Below are 22,354 nucleotides of genomic sequence, written 5' to 3' on the forward strand. Positions count from 1 at the left end.
GCACACATTACTGTATATGAAGTAGATAAACAACAAGGTCCTACTGGATAGAATAGGGAACTACATTCAACTTCTTGAAAAGGATGTTTTAACGTAACTGCATATTTGCTCTAAGAGGCATGTAAAGCGTTGAAGGAATGAACCCAATTTTCATGATAACAAGACTTAAGAAAATAGAGTTGTGACACTATTTTCACACTGAAAGATTTTGAAAAAAAATCCAATTTGGATTTTTAAAAGAGATACAATGATGGTTAGACATTGAATGTCCTCTGTGAGACATTTTAATCTTTAGATTAAAAAAGTTGCTGAATTAAACATCCTTCCTAGGATATGAGAAACCGGTGGTATTTTAAGTGCCAGTTTCCATCGAGACAAAATTTTTGATGAGTAATTTTGGGAGGTTAGGGCTCTTTTTGTCCAAATCAAATGCAGTTTATGGATTTCTCATACTCAATGCTTGTTTACATTTTCTTTTAAGCTCTGTGTTGCTTAACACCAATGTCTGTGTTTTCTGGATAATACTGACCCAGTGGAAGGTTCTCGTGGGTAACTGGATCTTGGATGGCGGCCATGCTGCTAAAGCTGCGTATGACCTTGCTCATGACCTCTGTTGCCAGACCAAGTTACCAGTTATGTGGATGGTAGTAACTGGCCACTATTCTGGGGTCCTTCACAGTTTGCAAAGGACTTCATATGTTTAATTTAGTTTACTCTTTATAATAAGCATATGATGCAGGCAAGGGTAGTTTCTTTTTTAGTGAATAAGATCATTGTGTCTCATTGAAGTGGATTATTCCAAGGTTAACCAGCTGGAAAGCGAGAGAGTTGCTCTTTTACCTTGGCTGGAGTTTTGTTTGTTTGTTTTTATTTGCACCTTTTAATTCATCCAGTCATCCATCAAACAGTTGTTGAATATCTGTTATATTCTGGATGTGATGGCTGACACAGGTGCGGCAAGCATAAGCCGCGGTCGGTGTCCTTGAGTAGGGTGGTCTGGGGAAGGAGAGCCGTAAGCCAGAGAGTGATGGATGTACGAATCACGGTCCCAGGAAGGAATTCCGCCAGTCTACGTCGCGATTCACAGAGGCGTTTCTGTTTTGACCCTGTGCAAGCACGTTTTCTGCAGGTGACTCTTAACGGCTTTCCTGACATGCCTCAAGTTGTCCTGGGAGGAACTGAGCTGGTGGCAGATGGGAAAGGGCGGTACGCAGTGTGTTCCTTACGCGCAGAGACAAGGCAGCGCCGGGCCTGCGCAGACGCCCCCAGCCGGATGCCCACAGGACGCGGCTCGTCCAGACTCCTGTCCGCGGCCCCGATCCCGGTCTCCTCCCTGGCCGCGGGCTCAACATAGTATGTTGCCTGCCTGCTCGCCCTCCCCAGCGGGCGCTGAGTGCTTTCAGGGGCCTTGTGCCAGGCGCTTGCAGAATTCCTGCTTTGCCCCGTGCAGCCCGTGTGCACGCGAGGAGTGCATCTCATCCTCTCTACTCAGCCCTCACCTCTCTTCCTCCCTCTCTGATGACAGGAGTTTGGTTGGTTTGCTTCTGTTTGCGCCTTTTAGTTCGTCCGCTTCTGCTTCACATTTCCATAGTACTTCAGAGAGCACAGGTGTCCTCTCGCTTAGATGGGCATCATCCAACGTTGAGGACTCTGATCTCTGGGGGGTCCTGGCAGCCCTCCTGCGTCTCCCCAGGCAGTCCTCAGACTCTCGTCCTCCTCACGCCAGCTGCTGCCGGCCTCACGCCTCTGGTCCCTGAGAGCCGGGAGCTGCCGGAAGAGCACTCGCGCCATCGGCCGGCTCGCCCAGAGCTCACCGGCAGCTCCACCTGTGCGGACGTTTTGGGGGTGGCCATTCTGACAGGCGTGAGGGGAACTCTCGTTGTGGTTTTCATTTGCGTTTCTCTAATAATTAGCAACGCTGAGAGCATCTTTTCTTGTGCCTGTGAGCATGAAGTCTTCTTAGGAAACTGTCTACTTAGGTCTTCTGCTCACTTCTTAATTGGGTGGTTTGTTTTTTGATACCGAGTTGTGGAAGCTGTTTGTGTACTTTGAATGTTAACAGCTTGTCGGTCACATCGTTTGCAAATGTTTTCTCCCATTGTCTTCTTGTTCTCTTGATGGTTTCCTTTGCTGTGCAAAAGCTTTTAAGTTTGATTGCGTCCCTTGTGCTTATTTTTGCTTTTATTTCTTTGCCTTGGGAGACCAATCTAAGAAAACATTGTACAATTTATGTCAGAGAATGTTTTGCCTCTGTTTTCTTCTAGAATTTTTGTGGTGTCCTGTCTTGTGTTTAAGTCTTTAAGCCACTTTTAAGTTTATTTCTGTGTATGCTGTGAGGGAATGTTCTAACTTCATTGACTTACATGCAGCTGTCCAGCTTTCCCAACACCACTTGCTAAAGAGGCTGTCTTTTCTCCATTGTATATTCTAGCCTTTTTTGGTCATAGATTAATTGACCATAGGTGTGAGGGTTTATCTCTGGGCTCTCTATTCTGTTCCATTGATCCATATGCCTGTTTTTGTGCCAATACCATGCTGTTTTGATGACTGTAGCTCTGTAGTATTGTCTGAAGTCTCCAGCTTTATTCTTTTTCCTCAGGTTTGTTTTGGCTATCCTGGGTCTTTTGTGGTTCCATATAAATTTTAGGGTTATCTATTCTAGTTTGGTGAAAAATGTCCTGGGTGTTTTGATGGGGATTGCACTGAAGCTGCAGATTGCTACCATCATACTGGAGTCAACTCCAGAGTCCTTCCCGTGGCCTACAAGGCCCTCTGGATCCAGTGTCCCTAAGTCTCTGCCCTCCTTCTTCCACTCACCCCCACCCCAGCATTTTGCTTTTCCTGGAGCTCACCAGACCCTTTTTCAGTGTGAGGTTTCAGAGTCTGCTGCCCTTCTCTGCCTGGAATATCCCACAGGCTCACTCAAGTTTGTCCTGATCTTTGTTTGGTGTCCTCTCCTTGGAGAGGCCGATTCTGACCAGCCTGTAATAGAAGCCCCTTCATTACTTTTCATTACTTTTGATACCCTCCACCCTGCCCTTCTGCAGTCCTGGCTCTTCTCAGTCTCTGATACGAAGCTTTATAACTATTCATGTGCCTATTATTTACCTCTTCCTTCAGTATAAGCTCCATGGATAGAGGAACTTGGTGGTGGTTGTGTCTGCAATGAGTGAATTTAATCCTTACAAAAATGGGAACGATAAAGTAGCAATCATTAATAATATTTTATACCCTGGGCACCCTTTCCCAGCAACTTTGTAGATACTATATTCCTGGTTAGTTTAATCCCTGGCAATAATCCTGTGAGGTTGGCAACCATCACAGTGACTAGTAAAAGGAGAACTGGGGAACTGGGATTGAAACTCTAAGTGAGTCTAGCCCCAAAGTGATGCTTTCCACTTAATTCATACAATTTAGTGTTACACATTATTAAATGATAGTTATGTACCCTGGATAAGCTATTCTTAATTATTATTACATAACTTATTATTATGTTACTTCTTATTACATAACTTACCATATTAATTATTATGTAACATTATCACATAACTCCCCTCTGATTGATGAAAACTCTGGGGACAAGGTGATTAGTGAAGTGCCCAGGACTACAGTGTTGCATGCAGGCTTCGGACCTGGCTTTCTGATTGGGCTCCAGGGGCTCCTTCTGCACAGCACAAGACTTCTGTACCAGATGCGCTGTGTGTCTCACTTTCTCTGGGTAACTTTTATGTTTTCCACCTGTGATGTTTGACCACTTGCAACCTGGCATTTGTGAGGTCAACTCTAAGCTTTTCAAAAGCTGGTCCTAATACTGGTGTCATGATTTTATTTCTTGCACAAAGTAACCTTTTGCTGACCTTTAGCGCACTTGTGTTAAGCCGAGTGAAAACAACAGACAAGCTGAAGTTCACTGTTTCGCTTGTACTTAACTTTCTGTAGCGCACTGTACAACCTGGCTCTTCTGAGAGATAGTTTAATGCTTAGGGACAGTTTGCTGGCTTGTTGATTCATTCCCAGGTCAGAGAAACGCTCTCAGCTGAAATATTGATGGATTGCAAGAAAAGTGAGGTAATTTCCTGAAAGCCTATAGAAATATGGAAGTTTTGGTGTCTGGTGCACTGGATGGTAATCTCCATTTTAATTAGAGAATTATGTTTATAATTAGCAAGAACAGACTTTAATAGTCTGTCAATTACAGAAATAAATTGGAGACTGAAATTGCAAACTCATATTTCACTGTGTTTTGCAAAAGCAGATCTGCGGATCTGTAGATAAATGTTATGTCCATACATTTTGAGCTATGAAACCCTTGCATAAGCATGGGAGATGATGCATCAAAACATCCCAGAAACAAGATTAAAATAGTTTCTATGAATGACATCCTTCCATGCACCTTGTTTTTGCTAAAAACTCCTTGGGTTTTATTCTCCCATGGGTGGTATACTATTTGTCTGTCCCAATGGCTGTTATTTATCAAGTTTTTGATTAGTCTTAAAAGTTTATCCTTGTATTGTGCAGAGACAGGGAAAATACACTTAACCGGAGGTCATAGACTCCTATGTATAAGAGAGAGAAAGGGGGAAGGGGGGGCCTATATATATATAATACAAGACAGCATAGTGCCCTCAAGAGTCTGAAATTGCCTTATCTTGAAATAAAGAGATTTTTATACATAGATTCAGATCTTGAGGTTGCCTCTAAAATTACTTCTTTTATTATGTTATTTTTTGTCAATAAATATTATTTTATAAATAATGTTATATATTACATACTATGTACAATATATTATAATTTATAACAATTATAATTTATAAATAATAAATTAATTTATATCAATAATTACCGTTTTATAAAAAATTATAATAATTATATAACAATACACTAAAATTAATAATAATTAAAATGTATAAGCAATGAATTATATTAATAAACATTATATTTATTATTTTATTATTAATAAATATTATTTTATAAACAATTTATAATTATATTATATATAATAAAATTATATATTATAATTCATAAGTATAATTTATAAATAATACAATTATATATTATATACTATGTATAATATATTGTAATTCATAATGATTATGATTTATAAATAATAAATTATTTTATATCAATTACTGTTTTATAAAAATTTATACACTAAAATTAATAATTAAAATTTATAAGCAATTATTTTATATTAATAAACATTTATTTTATTAATAAATATTTTATAAATTTATAATTATAATATTATGTATAATATATGGTATAATTCATAAGTGTAATGTATAAATAATACATGACTTTTATATTTATATAATATTATATTTGTTACTTTAAAATTCCATCCTTTCCTGTCTTTTCATCATCCTTCCGTAACATACAATCTTTTCATTCGCCTTCCTTACAATGTTGTGCTAATTCATACACAGTTGCTTTCTCTTCAGGCCTTGCAGGTGGTCCGTGCCGGCCTGGCGTGGACCCTGGGGAATCTCCGGCTCCCTCCCCGTGGTCTCCGTCGTTGTGCAGAGAGGAGGAGGAGGACTCTGAACGTTCTAGAATAGGCATGCAGCCTCAACCAGTAGATTGTGTATCATACATACATATAGTTATGCTCACTGTGGCTCTCGTCTGCTCTGCGCAGCTGCTAAATATTTCACAGTTATATGAATAAGTACATCTCACTTTTCATAGAAGCATAGTATCTCAGAACAGTTTGTAGAGTAGGTGACGCTGGTGTAACGGCAGAACGACTCCCAGCGGGCCCGCTCATCGCACCCCCGCCTTGGCCCCTCAGTCCTTTGTGCTGGCCTCCGGCCCGGCGGCAACGCTCCCTGGGCTCCTCCTTCAGCGGCTGTTCCGGTGGCTCTACTGCACGTGTAGGCGTGGGAGAGTCCGAGTAACAGCCTCATGCCCGGCACACGTATTAAGACGAATTTTAACCAACTCGTCGTTAATGCACGAAGCGACCTTCCGTGCCAGGTAGGAAATTCAGACCGTTTCCGGGCTGGGAGCATAGCCATAGGTGCTACGTGTGTTACTTTCTAAGTGGAAAAGAGAAAAAGATGCATTTCCGGTGAGGTTATTGTTGGTGACCGTATCTGTCAGCCTTAATCTCCGTCTCACAAGACAGCCTGTCTGAAAGATGTTCAGTCTTTCTAGGTCGGATTTTGTTCTTGCACGTCAGTTCTCTTATGACCAAGTCCAAACTGAATGCTTGATTTTTGTAAGCTGCTTTCCTTGTTCCGATTCTACATATGTGACCTCGTATGTTCTCTCCAAGCCATTTTAGGCTGTTCACATTTCTGTATCTTTTTTAAATGTCAATTAAAAAAAGTCACAGCTATTAAAATTGTTCAAAAATTTACCTATTTTCAAGGATTTACAACATAAGAGTAAAGAAATTTTCTTCATGTCTTGATTCCTGGGATTGTATGTTTTTTTCTTCTTCACTTATTATTAAGAAATACAGAAGGGAGGGTGTAGCTCAGAGGTAGAGTATGTGTGCAGCATGCACAAAGTCCTGGGTTCAATCCCCAGTGCTTCCACTAAAAAAAGAAAAGTTAAGAACAAACAGACAAACAAACCTAATTACCTCCCCCCGAAAAAAAATAAAAAAAAAATAAATACAGCTTTCCGTCATGAAACCTTAAAGTGCTATTCCTGAGGGCAGCTTCAGTGTGTTTTTCACACATTTTGAAATAAAACTTTGGTAGAGAACAGATGGGCCACATCACCTGTCATGAGCTCCATCGTACCGTGTTCTGAAGTGGCTTTTGCATGTACTCGTGTCGGTGCATCAGTCCTGACCTGCCTCAGTCCTTCTGTAGCTGGGATGAGATCCCAGGGTTGTATCTGCATCCGTAAATTATTTGTGTGATACCTAGTTGTGCTGTTAATACACCAGCCGATGTGTGTGTGTGTGTGTCGCTCTCCCGTGGTGCCCTAGCAGGAGATGTGTGGCCTGATGTGTGGTCTTCGTGCAGAGGAAGGGGTGTGGTGAAGGGGAGTCGTCCCTCACAGTCTGTAGGATTGCTTGTACAAGGTGATGATAAAAAGAAGGCCACCATTTTGTGGGTTTCACTACAGTTTCGAAGCTCCTTGCAGAGTGCCACCTTCCTGCCTGACCCTGGGGCCGTGCCCCTCCCCATCTTGGCTCACTGCCACTCCTGTTTCCTGGTTTTAGGGGAACAAGGGAACGTGGGGAAGCAGTCATTGAAGAGGAAGGTGGTCTGCTGAGTTCTAAGCCAACAATGTGATTTTATCAAGCTTTTTAATGAGTCCCAAGGGATATGGCGGTTAATACCGTCTTTCTGTCTGTAACAGCCAGAAAAATAGGTTTAAATTAGCATGTTTCCATCTCTCAAATGAAAGTTAGAAAGGTCCCTGTTGACTGCATTTTGATTTCCTGCTGGGGACACAGCCAGCCTTCCGGCTCTCATCTCACCATTGCCTGCTGCTCCTCCATTCAGGGAAACGAGCTTGTTCGTTTATGTCAGTTTGTTTTTCGTGCGATGGGTTTTTCATCTGATTTCCATTTTAACACAGTTCGATCTGCATACCACACTGTATTGGCTTTACCTGTAGCCACGTCATTAAAACATATTTGGTAAAAGGAGATCAGGGGTTATTCTCGGGGCGGTGGCCTGGGCAGGGTCCTCAGTTTCCCTAGCCAGACTGTTCATGCAGTGACTCTTCTAACGTTGCAGGAGGCAGGACAGCACAGAGGTTAGGAGTGGTTGTCGAGTCAGGTGGACCCAGATCTGAGTCCTGTTCAACCGCTTATCAGCTGGGTAACCAAGAGTAAATGGTTTACTCTCACGATGCCCTTTTCTCCTCTGTAAAGCAGCCGTCATAACAGCCCTTCCTCATCCTCACAGCACAACGTCCTCATCTGCTCATGCCCTGACTGTCTGCTGTGTGCCGGACGCTGCGCTCTCGTGTTGGATAGAAGCTGATAAACAGCTGATGCAGACCTTCCCTTCAGGGCCACTGAGAAAATGCACAGTACATGGGACACAGGTGCCTCGTGGCTGTTAGCTGCTCCGAGCGAGGAGGTAGTTCTACCGAGAGTAGATGGCCACTCCCTTCCCTTCGAAAGGCAAAGAAAGAATTCACTTACTCTTTTCCCCTTCACATGTCCTTTAGGGACGCCTCCTCTGCGCGGGGACTAGGGATGCGGTACGAAAAAGGTAGGCACGGTCCCCTTGCTAAGGAACGTGCATCCTTAGCGGGGAAGACAGCGGGTCAGAAGACAGTTAAATAAGGCAGTTACTGCATGTGATTCGTGTTATAAAGGAGCAAGAGAGAGTGAGAGAGAGAGGCAGAGAGGCGGGGGGGGGGGCGATTAGCTGAGGAAAGGACTGTAAGGTACAACCTGAGAGGTCCCGGGGAAGAACATTCTGGCCAAGGGGAAAACGAGCAAGGCCTTAAGACAGAAAAGGGCTTTGTGCATCGGAGGACCTGAGGGGTGACATAGAGCTGGACCGTGACAAGCAAAGTGAGAAATGTGTGAGAGGTCATCGTAGAGGTCGGAGGAAGCAGATGGTGCAGGGCCTGAAGGACCACGAGGAGGCTGCGTGTCACGCGGCCTGGGTGATGGAGGGGGAAGGAGTTCGGGCAGCTGGTAGGCGACGTTAAAGGTGGAGCCGAAGTGTCTGGTGTTCGCTGCTTGAACTGGCGGTGCTACTTACGGAGAGAAGGAACTGCGGGGGGCGGCGGAATCTGGAGGGATTACAGAACGACTGACATTTTGGGCACGTTAAATTCCAAGGAGAAGGCACACCTACTCAAATGTGATCGTCATTTGTGGCTCTCTGTAAGAAAAAGGCTTATTTACGTCTTATTTTGTTTCTCTTTGTTTCTGTGATAGTTAAGAAAGGCATTTAAGACTTCTGTAGAAGTTTCTAGCCTCTATTCTTGCTAAGTTGTAGTTGGTAGGAAGCTAAAAACTCAAGTCACTGAAGCCTGAGACCAGCAGAGTCTGACTTTGGACCCGGTGCTGGCGCTGGTGGATCTGTTAGGGAACACGGGACGTTCTCCTGAGAGCTCACGGGTGCAGGAAATCGCTCCACGCTGATGGACTTCCCGAGTTGGTGTGTTAGAGGTGAAAAGGTCAAGTCCCCTTCTTCTAGAAGGATCATTCCTACTAAACGGGAAATAGAAAGGCCCTGATGAAGGGTTTGCACCTCCGCCTTGCCCCTGCTGTTCGGATGGCTGCCTCTTGTGACCGCGGGAAGTGGAGTGAGAGGGCTGGTGCCTTCCTCACCGCTGCGCTTCGGGCGTGTCTGTCTGGCGCCCCTTCAGCTGGCCCTCCCTGGGCACGCGGCGCATGCTGTCCCCACGTCCGCTTTGTTATGTGCTTCTGCTTGGCAGTCATCGGCGCAGGGCCACAGATGACTTCTGTAGCTATGTCACTTGATGGCGTAAAAAGGACGTTGCTATGATCTAGCGCAAAACGACATACACAACACGAAAACTTAAGGATACTAGAGAAATAGCCTCTAGCTCCTTCTACCAAAAAAGGGTGGTGGCCAGAGATAGGCTTATACAGTAGAAGTGGGAAAGTGCATTTAATTTCTCTTTGAACTTGTACAGGAGAGAGAGTTTCTTCTCGCCTTTCGACTTTTCCCACAGAACCATAAAATGCGAGTTCTGGGGCCCTGAAGGACGTTTGGTTCACTTGCGGGGGAGGAACTGAGGGCTGGACCGTCACCCTGTAGTCCGCGTGGGATCATGCGACTGCACATAAAGATGAAACTGTGACTCCAAGTGGGGGAGGGTGTAGCTCAGTGGCGGGGTGCGTGGCTTCAATCCCCAGTACCTCCAATATAAATAAATAAGTAAATAAACCTAATTACCCCCGCAAAAAAACCCCAAACAAAAACAAACAAATAAAACTTAGACTCAGAAGAATACATCTTTCCAGAAGCTTCTGTAGCGTCAGTGCATGGGCCTCTCCCATGTTCAGCAGGCTCTCACCTTCCTCCTTGTTACTCCTGAGTGAGATTCTGCAAGTCTTTCTTTTTGCCTTCAGTGCCTTTAGTTTTATTGCAAAGCTATGTCTTCCGGCCAGGAGTTTCCAGCTAATCACTTGTGGAACCTGGCGTGCTACAGGAGAACTTGATGTCACGGTTCTCGTCTTTTTCCAAGACTTGTGACCATTTTTACAGATGCCCAGCTCTGTTTGGGTCCTTGAGGTGGGCCATGTCTGCCCCTTGCCTCACACCTAGGCACCACCAATGAGAGCTCTTCCCGTCGGTGCCCACGGACCACGGCCTCAGCTCTGAAGGGCTCAGCCCAGCCCGGTCCTTGCAGCTGGGATCAGTCTTATTGCTGATTCTCTTCTTCTTGCCCTTTCTGCTGAATTTGCTGGTTAGCACCATTGTCTCATTCGTGGTTTCGGTGCCATAATGCACACCCTTACACGTGCATTTCATACAAGTGTACAAGATTTTCTCAGTGAATCTGTCTAGGAATGGAACTGCCAGGTTAAGCGGCAGGAGCATTTTCAACTTCCATGTCAGACTGTTTTCTAAAGTTATTTCTTTGACAATTTACTCTCCCATCACCAGTGCAGAAGCATTCCCATTTTTCCGCATGCTTGTCCACCCTAGGTACTGCCAGTCTTTTTTTTTTTTGGCCAACCTAGAGAGTCCAAAATGGATTTTATTTTGACTTTAGTTTTTATTTCTCTAATTATTAATACCTATATTTCTTTAATTACTACTCCTCTAATTCCTAATAACCTCTTCTCATGTGGTAATTTGCCGTTTATATTTCTCCTACTGTGAAATGCCCTTTATGTGTATTATAAATGCCTTTTGCCTATTATTTTATCTTTCTCAATGATTTCTATAATTTTTTAATGCAATCATTTGTCTAGTATATGCATTTCAAATGTCTTCTCACAGTTTTCTGGTTTGTCAGTTTACTTCATGGGGGCTTTTATTGAACAGAGGTTCTTAATTTTAATGAAGTTTTATTTATCAGTCTTTTCTTTGTGTTGAGTCTTGGCTGAGAAGTCCTTTTTATTATAAGCTCATACTGATGTCCATTCATATTCTAGAAGTCTGAAAGTTTGCCTTTCACATTAAAATCTTTAAACCTTAGGGTTGATTTTTTGTGTATGATATGATAAAAGAATTTCACTGACAAATTTCATTTATTTATCTATTTATTTATCTGTGTTTCCAGTCATTCTTGTTATGTACTTACATATTTTATCACTTACACAATAGTTAAGGTGTATTATTTTGTATTCTACATTTTCAGTTGCTTTCAGAGGTCTTTTCTGATTGACCTAAGTATTTGTACTTATGTTTAGGGCTGCGTAAGTGGCAGAAGCCATCTGACTGATCAGAACGGGGGGGATTACTGATGGAAAGAAGTGGCCCGTCTTCGTCAGCCTAATTTTCATGGTTCTGTCAAGACAGACAGCAGCATCACAGAGTTTTCAACAACTTTTCCTGCAGGCATTTTCACAAGAATAAATTTATTGAGGACCGCATGTCTAACTGACTATTACTTGTTACCAAACTTCTCACACAGCTTTCTCAGAATGCTACATTTTTATCCGACATCTTTTCCATAGCAGGTCATTCAGCAAGAGTCTGAAGTGCTTGCAGAGTTGGGTTCTTCACAGAACGTCTTCCCTGAATGAGTTTTCTGACGTGAGTTGCCGCTGAAGGCTTTGCACCTTGATGTGAGGATTGGTGTCTCCTTAGGTGACATCTTTGATGTTGACCAAGGCATGGGTGGTCATTGAAGCTGTCCCTCCATTCAGGACACCAAGGTTGGTCTGTGCAGTGTGAATCCACACTTGTCTTACGAGCGTTGCTCGGTGAGGGAGGATTTCAGGTGGTTACTTCATGGACGTGCTTTTCTGGCAGGAATTATCTGGCATCCTCCAAGAAGCTTCTGCCGCCTGGTGAAGACTGTCTTGCCTTCTTTCGTAGCTTAACGACGATCACTGTTTGCAGCTGTCTGGTGCACGCCAATGCTGGGGTTCTCTGGTAGGCCCTCCACGGTGATTTCAGAGTCGGCCCTGCTCTGCAGTGCAAATCACTCACATTTCTGACTTCTCAGTGAAGGCCTTTCTGCACTGACAACAGGCATAGTTTCTCTACCACGTGAACTCCTTGGTGTGAGTAACGGCTGGCACTGTGGCTGCAGCCTCTCCCGATGTCGCTCCTGTGCTCGTGCAGCCTCCCCCTCTGTGTGGGCTCCCCGGTGCCCGCACAGGCGTGCGCTCTGGGTGAGGGCGCGCGCGTGCGCACTGCATTCCTAGGGCTTCTCTCTAGTGTGGAGGGTCTGCTGTTGCCTAAGCACAGAACGTGCATTGAAGGCTTTTCCACAGAAAGGACATCCTCATGCTGTCTCACCAGCACGAATCTGCTCACGTACCTAAAGGGCTGCATGGTGACCGAAGGCTCTTCCGCAGAGAACACAGTCGTAGAGGGTCTCCTGTTGTGCAGCTTCAGGTGGGGGTAAAGGTTAAAGCTGTTCCTACGGGCTCTTCCCCATTCATTCCATTCATAGGGTCTCTCTCTAGGGTGACAGCTGTCATTTTTTGGTTTACATATATTCCTGTTGAAGTATCATCAGTTTACAGTGTTGTGACAATTGTGGGTTTTTTTCCAGTTGCACAACTGCAATTATTAAAGAAAACTCTCTGGTCTTTTTTACTTCCATGTAATTTGTCAGTAAATCCTGCTAACTCCTACCTTGAAGATATATTATGTTCAAATCACTGGGTCTTTGGCAGGTTCTCAGTAAACACCAGCAGCCTGTGCTTGGCATGGTTGTGATACACACAACGTCAGTGTGGTTGAGTTAAAGAGCCTAAGTTCCCCAACACAATGGTTCCAGTTTCACTTACCGTGATTTATTCACTGTAATTACATAAAGTCCACACTTCACTGCTGGCTCTTTAATCTTTGAGTCCTGATCAAATACAAGGTGCACCTTGTGATCCGTGACCAAGCACATGGCCTCTTTCAGAATCTGTGCTGATTGGTCACTTCACATCTGTCCTTCATTTTATGCACAGACAGCAGGGGTGGCACTGTGTTTCCTCCCCGTTCCCACCCCCCACCCCCATGATCAAGACACGTGACATTTTACACAAATGGATAAATGGGAGTTGGCACTAAGGAAACAAAAAGTGGTGATGCTGGAAATGAAATTTCAACTGAACATACATGGAGTCATAGAAGCAGTTTCTGAGTGTGGGAGCATGGACGCTGTGGCTGCCTGGGAAAATGTACACATGCACCCAGAGGACGGAGTGAGGTGAGCTTCCAGACGTAAATGAGGAGAGCAGTTGTGACAAAAGGAGGAAGACGTCCCAGAGGAAGTGACAGTGGCAAAGAACTGACAATAAAGAACTCTTGGAGATACTTCATAACATTGAAAATGCTGGAAAATTATCCAAATGTAAGAGGATCACAGTTTGCCAAGGCATTTGAAGAGATTCTCTTTGCTCAGGGAGAGTTATACCGAGAAGCATAAGGCATATGCTGTTCAAACTACTCTTTTTTATTGAGGTAGAGGTGATTTCCAGTGTTGTGTTAGTTCCTGGTGTGCAGCATAGTGATTCAGTTATATATATATATATATTTCTTTTCATGTTCTTTTTCCTTATAGACGGTTACAAGGTATTGAATATAGTTCCCTGTGCTGTGCAGTAGGACCTTGTTGTTTATCTCTTTTATATACAGTACTGTGTATCTGCTGATCCCACACTCCCAATTTATCCCTCCCCCTCTGTCCCCTTTGGTAAGCATAACAGAGAAAGACAAATATCATGATACTGCTTATATGTGGAATCCAAAAAAATGACATAAATGAACTTATTTACAGAACAGAAAGAGACTCACAGACAGAAAACAAACTTAGTTCAAACTACTCTTGATAAGTGTTTTATGAAGAAATAAAGCACTTTAATTCTCAGTGTTTCTAATGTACTAAATGATAGCATACTAAAGAGATACTAGTTTTACTTAGTTTCATTTCTCTGTCTTATGACTGACAATAAGAAGAGTTTTTAATGTTTGAACAAGAATTTTTTAAAGTCAAGGAACAATTCATAAACAATTTTCCCAAAGGCTGCTTTGCATGGTCGTTTTTATAGTGCTTTGCTCATGGGCAAACTGAACACTGCCTGTATTTTTAAATGAATAGATATGGACTCAGTGTGAGGCCACAAATACGGTTGCTTTCCTTTAATTGTCTCAGCTCATTTGCCCTGATTACTATGTATTTACTGTAAGAAAACATAATGTTGTATAAATGTAGTACAGGTAACATTTTATTTGTCTTTGTCTGACTGACTTCACTTCGTATGATAACCTCTAGGTCTATCCATGTTGCTGCAAATGGCATTATTTCATTCTTTTTTAGGGCTGAATAATATTGCATTTTTTTTTATGGGCTAGATTCCTTTATTCAAAGTGAAAAAAGTACAACGTTATAAATGAAGGCCGAGGACCAATAAAAATGTACAAATCCAAGTAGAACTCTCATAGGCTTAATGATGGTAAAAAAATTATTTGCAAGGCTAACTCAGGAACCTGAACAGATACTATTTCATGGGGTTTACGTCACTGGAATGACAGACCACATTTACAGGGGTTTCCCTTTGAACTCCCAAATTGTCATAAGAAACCTACTTTGTCCCCTTGAGCTCAGGCACATCCAGTACCAGTGCTCTTCACTAGTGGCTTCCGTTTCTTCCTCTTCCAGTTGTTCCTTGGTCTCTGAGTCCAGCCTTCTCCGCATGACCTTCATGTGCAGTGGGTCCTCGGACAACTTAGTTCTGCGCTTGGCGGCCACACTGAGTCCCGCCTGGCGTTGCCACCAGGCCCATTGCGTGTGCGCCTGCAGTGTATACACACACCGCATCTTCTTTATCCAGTCAACTGTCCATTGACATTTCAGAGAAATGTCATAGGATATCACTTACCTGTGGGATCTAAAAACAGATACAAATTTTATTTGCAAACCTGAGATAGACTCACGGACATAGAAAACAAACTTGTGGTTACCAAAGGGGAAAGGGGGGAAGGGATAAATAAGGAGTTTGGGATTAACAGATACAAAATACTGTATGTGAGATAGATAAACAACAAGGCCCTACTGTATAGCACAAGGAACTATATTCTATTCCTTGTAATAACCTATAATGAAAAAGAATCTGAAAATATGTGTGTGTATATATGTGTATATATATGTGTGTATGTGTATAACTGAATCGCTTTGCTGTACACCTGGAACTAACCTTATAAATCAACTATGCTTCAATAAAATAAAATAAATTAAAACATTTTATTTGGCCATATGCCCAAAGAGTTAGACGCAATGGTGGAATCAGTGAGATAAACGTGTGAGCATGTGTCACCGTTTCTGGAACGTAGCAGGTCCTCGATAAATGCAAAGTATATCCAGGATTAGATCTGGTCTGAGTCACCATCACGTCCCCTGAATGGTTGCCGTGGCCCCCGTGAGGTCCCCTGCTTCTTCCTTGCCTCCTCACGGCTGCATTTAGTACCTGAGTCAATGGCTCCCCACTCGCCCAGGCGGGGCCTTCCACTGGGTTCTCTCTGACCTCCTCTCCCACCATTCTCCCCCTGGCTTCTCCCCTCCAGCTGCCATGGCATCCTCCGTGTTTCTCGAACAGGCAGGAACATTTCTGCCCGAGGGACCTTCTCTGGCCTGCCTTCTGCCTGGAGTGTCCCTTCTGCAGATACTCCCGAGGCTGATTCCCTTCCCTGCTTCAGGCCTTTGCTCGGAAGGCATTCCCTCCATGAGGCCTGGCAGTTCCAACCACGATTCCAGCCTCCCCGACCACAGCAGTACTGCTGATCTTCCTTGTCCTGTACCTTTTTTAATATGTACAGCTTCTCACCTTTCACATAATTTACACATTTATCAGGTTTTTATTTATTGTCTCTCTTCCCTGCCAGAGTGTAAGCTTAGTGAGCTCAGGGGTCTGATTTATTCAGCGACACATCTCAAAGGCGTAGAACACTTCCTAGCACGTATGTCCTCAGGAAATACTTGTGACACGTGACTGTGGGGAAGAAGCTGTTGCTGCTGCTGTTAGATAATTCTTTCCCACCTTGTACTATTCCGGCGGACCTGGCAGCGTTTGTTACAGAAACCAGGTCTTACTGACTCAGCACAAAATTGCCTGGATTGCAGCATTGTGGTGCAGGCTTTCCCCACGTAAATAATGGGTCTCTTTGCCAAAGAGCTGGAAGGTCACCAGAGAAGTACAGGAGCATTTAAGAAAAGGAATTCAATGCAACATGTACTTATGGGGCGTTTACTACGTGCCGTGGCCTAAATTGGACGGGGGCATGATTCCCTCCGGTTTCAACTAAAATGTTTATTTCCATTGAACACCTGGTTTCTAGGGAGTCTAATCTGAGCCGTTTGATGGATAGCGTCGGATACGGCACAGACGGTGAACTTTTTGAGTTGAAGCTAACTGTGGAAAATTATCAGGATGTCGCTGAGGGACAGGGTCAGTTACAGAAAGTCTCAACCTGGAGAAATAGTTTGAAAGACAAGCCTAATGGGAGTTTAAGGGAGGTGCCTTGTGTGATGGGAGGGGCTTTTTAATGACCAGTCATTAAGAGCATTTTTTGACTTTTCAAGAGTACAGTATGCTTGAATAGCTTAGATTGCATGTGGAAAGGTTGTAATCCAAGTTTTATTATGTTTATGTAAAAACAGGAGAAAAGTGGACTAGATTGCTTTTTTCTCCAGTGTTCCAATTGAGTTTTTTTTAATTGAAGTACAGTCGGTTTACAATGCTGTGTTAATTTCTGGTGTACAGCATAGTGATTCAGTTATACATACATATATATATATATTTTTTTCATATTCTTTTTCATTATGGGCTATTACAAGATATTGAATATAGTTCCCAGTACTGTACAGTAGGACCTTGCTCTTTATCTAGTTTATATATAGTGGTTAGCATCTGCAAATCCTGAAAAAATTGGGAATTCGGGATTTCAATTGAATTTTATAATGATGCTACCAATACTCATGATTCATTAAAATTTGTCATGGACGTAATAGATAGGATTGGTGATTTCCTCCAATATTGCTCTATTTCTTGGCGCACATAACCATGAAATCACTTAATGGGATTGTACAATAGTTGCTTCAATTGGAAATTAAATAGGGTCTTGCCTTGGCAATTCTAAGGAGCAACTCCATTCGTCAGCATGGCAGTGCACATTCACGAGTAATCATAAAGTGGATTATGACAAATGATCAATTATTGCGTGTGTTGTACTTGCTGGGCACAGTGTTAGACACTGCGCACCCTCATCATTACTTAAATGAATGCATAGTGACAACTGAGGAAACTGAAGGAAGTAAAAATAGTGCTCTAGGAGCACAGAACAGAGAAACTGCCACAGCCTGGGGGTCGGGAAGGCTCCCCTCTGGAAAGGATGCTTGAATTGAGATTTGAAAGATGATAATGTCTCAGCTAGAGGTTGGAGAATTGGTTCAATGGCATGTGCAAAAGTCCTGTAGAAGCAAAGGAATGGAGGAAGGTTGGTTGGAGGAAATGTTGGGCTGGCAAAGACCTTGCAATGCAGGGTTCTGTAGGCTAGAGGATTTTTGGGGGCGTATTCCTTAGAGCAATGAGAAGCCAGTAGAAGGTTGTAAACCAGGAAACGGTAGAGTCAGGCTGATGGTGTGACCTCAACGTGAAGCACTGTTGGAAAGGGGTTTGCAGTGGAAAACTACTCATTGGATTTTGAAGATGTCTAAATGACAGATGATGATAGCTAGGGTAATGGAAAATGGACGGATTTGAAAGGTACTGATGGAGTAGATGTCATAGGATTTGGTGACTCTAGGCTGGACATCACTCTTACTTAAGTATCGCCATTTATCTAATTGTTCATGAAGTTTCTTCTGAAATATTTCCTTTTATGATTTATTATTTTGTTATAAAGAAAGGTGAGTAATTTTATTTCCTCAAGTGTGTTTTTATATAATAGGGATTGGTGTGGGTTCAGGGTTTTCCAGAAACAGCAAGATGTTAGTATCTTTATCATCATGCTGATCATTCATGGTTAACTAATTAACAGGCTTTGAAATTAAAAAAATGAAAGAACAGAACATAAGCACATTCCATCTTTGTAGCATTTTGATTATGGAATGTTACTTCTTGTGAGTTGCATCAAAATTTGTTGCCCTAGGTACTAGATAGAAGACATAGGAGCTCAAAAAAAAACAAAGTATATCAAAAGCTGGTGCATATTGAAGGGTGACTTTCTGTCTTTGGGCTAAGGTGCACTGATGGTGTATGCAACCAAAACACAAAGGCAAGGAATGAGAGTTAGGAGCCTGGACCTCAGGGCCTGGGAGGCAAAGACTAATTCAGAGGAAGCTGTATGACCCCCAAAGTTGTACTCTAATGTGTCCTTATTGTTCTGTTACCCGAGCACTGCTCACTCACTCTCTGGGTCCCAGCAGTATCAGGCAGTGTTTAGTCTTTCTTTTTGGAACAGAAGATAGATTTCATGGTGTGTGTGTGTGTGTATTCAGATATCCTTATGCACACGTGTATATGTTGACAATAACCAGAGTTACTGCACATGGGTTATAATAAATAAAAAATAAAGCTACTTATCAAAACCTTTTCAATGTGTAGTCAGTAGGCTCTGAAGCCACAGTGCTTCTGGTGAAAAATTGTGCTTTGAGATGAATGATGGGTTAATTAAAGGGAACTGGCAGGTGGTTGTGAATTGATGTTTAGTCCATGAATGCTCAGCATAGTTTACTTTGTCAGAAAGGAACCCTTGGCTTACTGGAATGTTAAAATAGAAACAGCTCCCAGATAAACTGGAAAAAGCCATAAAGTATGTCAGGCTAGGTGCTCTCCGTCAAAGTTGGATCATGACTGAAAGTTGTCGTCATGGCCTCTCTTGTGGGTGGTGTGGCCAGGCTGCCTGGACTTCCTGTTGCTCCGTGGCCAGGCCGAGCCCTCCACCACCCAGTGCTGAGGCACCAGGTTGGAGGGAACCTGCACAAATGAGGTGGTTTTCTTAATTTAATAGAGCAGTTCAGTACATTATTTGTTTGTTCCTTTCCCTTAGACAGCTGGCTTGTACCACATGCTAATGAGCACCTCTGCGTGTGCTCTCATTTCTGGCTCTGTCCAAAGTACACAGACTTCTTTTAATATTCAGCTGTTATCGATGGCCTCCAAACTCTTTTAAAGACTTCTCACCTCTTTTCTGGGATCCCCATCCTTTCCGGGACCTGCTGTGGATGCCCCCTCACATGTGAGCACTTGTTAGAGATGCAGAATCAGCCCAAGACCGTGCATCTCAGCAAGACCCACAGGGGATAGGATGCACGTCAAAGACTGGGAAATACTCCTCTAGGTAACAGATGTGGTAAAGACCAGTTGAGCCTCTGCAGGCTGTGTCGGCTGAGGACTTTGACAGTCAGATAAATTAGGTGTAATGATCAGTTCCTGGAAATAAGTATAATCAGCCCTGTGAGTCACAAGTTCCTTAGAGCCTCATTTTCCTCATCTATATCCGTGTGGATAATCTATTACTGGAATATTGTGAGGATTAGGCACATGAATTCCAGGGCAAGCGTACACTGTATTTTTGGTGAATATGGTGCCCCTTCTCTTCTTTTGGGTCTTCCTGGGTAGCACCATTACCCTCACCTGCCCTACACCTGCTGAGCTCTCTTATTCTCATTCCTAAAATGTCTTTAATTAGTACCTTAAAGTCGTCATTGACTGATATTTAGATAGCCTCCAGCATCCAAAGGAGCCTGTCTTACCCAAGTGTGCAGTGCACATGCTAGAGTGAGTTCCATAGGGTAGGTGAGACCAGATGCTGAGAGACTGGGAATCTGGTAGGGCGCCGAGCACATCAGCACAGTTCAGTTCTTTGGTTATTTCACCACCTCTTTGGAAAACACGATATAGCTTTGACCTTGCAGATTATATAAACAACAAAGGAACTTCAGTATTTATTATAGCCATGCTGAATATGTACTCATTATGTGAAAATAATGGTTTTCTTTTTTTAGCAATTGACTTTCAAAACGTAGCAATTGAATGCTCACTGGAAATTAATGAGCACCTGGGGGGATAGTTGGGAGGTAATTATTAAGACACTGGACTTGGCCGTGAGTGGTGCTGCAAGCTAGCTACTGGGTATTGCTGCTGCCATGTAGGAAATAAAGCAAACGCATAGCATGATCAGCATTTTCAGTGTAAGTTAGAGCTGCCCCTTTCCGGGTGATACAGCATAGTCTCCAGGTTAACCCAGGAGGCTTGTTTCCTGCTTTTGAATGTTTGTCACCTCTCATCACCTCCACTCATCAATGCTCCCAGGGGGAGGGTCTTCTAGGATATGCTCATACTCCCTTTTCACTCTGGTTTGAATCAAAAGGGTCAATGAGGTTTTTTTTTTTTTTACTATTCTGTTAAGTGTCCTGTGTCTTTGAGGTTGAAATGTCAAACTATAAAGGGTTAGACTTTTCATTAGGCATTTGCCAACAAAAATCAGTGACGGCGAGTTGCTTTGTTGAAAGGTGATCGTGCCATCTCCACTTATTGTTGATTCAGTGCCTGTGCACGTCAGCCGCGGTGGAAGTCACCTGCCTGCACTTCCCTGGTCACGTGGTCCGCGGCAGAGCCGGTGGGAGCCCAGCCATCGCTGATTCTCCAGTCCATGTGTCCTGTGCTCCTGCTGCCGGTCCTGGTTATCCTCTGTGACCTCTTCCCCTTGTAGTTTCCCTGTAATCCTGCTTAATTAATCGATTGGATTTCCGAGGAATGAACTAGCCAATCACCTCTCTGTCCACTTTTAAGCAATCCAGGATCGGTTCAAACATGAGCAAGCAGCCAGTGCGTGGTGGAACTAAGACGACGTGTTGATTCAAACCCAGTTCTGTCATTGACCTGTTTCCCTCTGTGCGCACTGGAACGGCGTGCGTGGGCCGCCAGTAGTTGGTTCCATTCTTGATGATCCTTGGTGTCCTAGGAATATGTCAGACCACTTCTTGGTAATTTTAATGATTAAAACTGTGTGAGAGCGCTAACGTGGAAGTCCTGCATTTTGCCGTTTTCCGTGCAGGTTGCCTCCTGGGATCAGTAATGACGGTGGGAAAAACTGCCGACTTCTTCCTTGGCGGTCACTTCTCCCTCCTCCCCCTGCCTAGTTATCTTTTTTTGCAAACAGAAGTGCTCTCAGAATTGATTCTCTGGCGTTCTTGGAACTGTTGTCTGATACTGGTTTTTCTCTGATTTTCAAAGATGCTCTAAAATAATCATCTTGTAGATCTGATTTAGACTGTCCAAGTCATGCCAGCCCTCACTTTTCTCTCTCCTTCGCTCCCCTTTGCAGGATGATGAAGTGGTCCTGCAGTGTACCGCAACCATCCACAAAGAACAACAGAAGCTGTGTTTGGCGGCAGAAGGATTTGGCAACAGACTTTGCTTCTTGGAGTCAACTTCGAATTCCAAGGTGAGATAAGGCGTTAGCCTTTTCAGGCTGTTCCGGCGTTCAGGTTTTACTGGCGGCATGGGCGTTATTCACGGACACATTACTATTTTCGTGGAACATATAAACTAAAGGAAATAGGAATTTATTTTCTGCTATGCATGAAGCCAGTTTTCAATTGAGCCCATTACTCTTTGCAAATAACTCAGATGCGACTGTTAACGAGAGTAGACAAAGGCTTGCCCCCATGATGTTTATATCCTAGTGGAAAAGTCAACTCGTAAATAAGTGATGTCATTTCAGAACTGATAAGGGCGACAGAGAAAAGCGGAGTGTTACTCGCAGGGTGGAGGGTGGCCAGCAAGGACGCATCCTTCCCAGGTGGGCGTTTGGAGAAGGCGTTTCTGAGGCGGTGACATTTGAGCACAATGAAGGGAGGGATGAGCAGGACCAAGTTCTCGACCATTCTGAAACGAGGAACCAGGTAATACAAGGTGTTCCCTGGGCAGTCTTCCTGTACAAATTACTGTGATAGGTATCAGCTGTGAAAAAAATTCTTCCAAAAATAAAACATCAAGAATGCTGATATTTTGTACTTTGCCTGTGGTTTCTGATAATCCGTAGAGGCTAGAACCAGGCAGGCCAGTTAGTCAGCTGGGTTTTGATTTTTTGCTTTATACCGAACACTGTGCTGGCTGTTGTTCTCCTGGCCCTTCAGTATAAGAACCGGCTTCAGCCCTAGAAATGAATTCTCCTGATTCTGCAGTAGGTATATCGTGTGGCAGTCAAGGTGCTGACGTGGGCTCCACGTCCACTTAAACTGGTTAATCCTGAGACGGATCAAGGTGGAGGAG

The 22,354-nt window shown here is 43.5% G+C and overlaps 1 protein-coding gene across 1 annotated transcript in view; it reads left to right on the forward strand.

The window, feature by feature from the left end:
- The window catches only part of RYR2 (ryanodine receptor 2), a 539,007-nt gene that overhangs the window by 103,672 nt on the left and 412,981 nt on the right, over nucleotides 1-22,354 (forward strand). The window contains exon 2 of the mRNA XM_072971049.1: nucleotides 21,405-21,524. Coding sequence (XP_072827150.1) covers nucleotides 21,405-21,524 — 120 coding nt within the window. The remainder of the gene's footprint in view (nucleotides 1-21,404; nucleotides 21,525-22,354) is intronic.

The sequence above is a fragment of the Vicugna pacos genome, chromosome 11, assembly GCF_048564905.1.
Source record: "Vicugna pacos chromosome 11, VicPac4, whole genome shotgun sequence".
Taxonomy (NCBI): Eukaryota; Metazoa; Chordata; class Mammalia; order Artiodactyla; family Camelidae; genus Vicugna; species Vicugna pacos.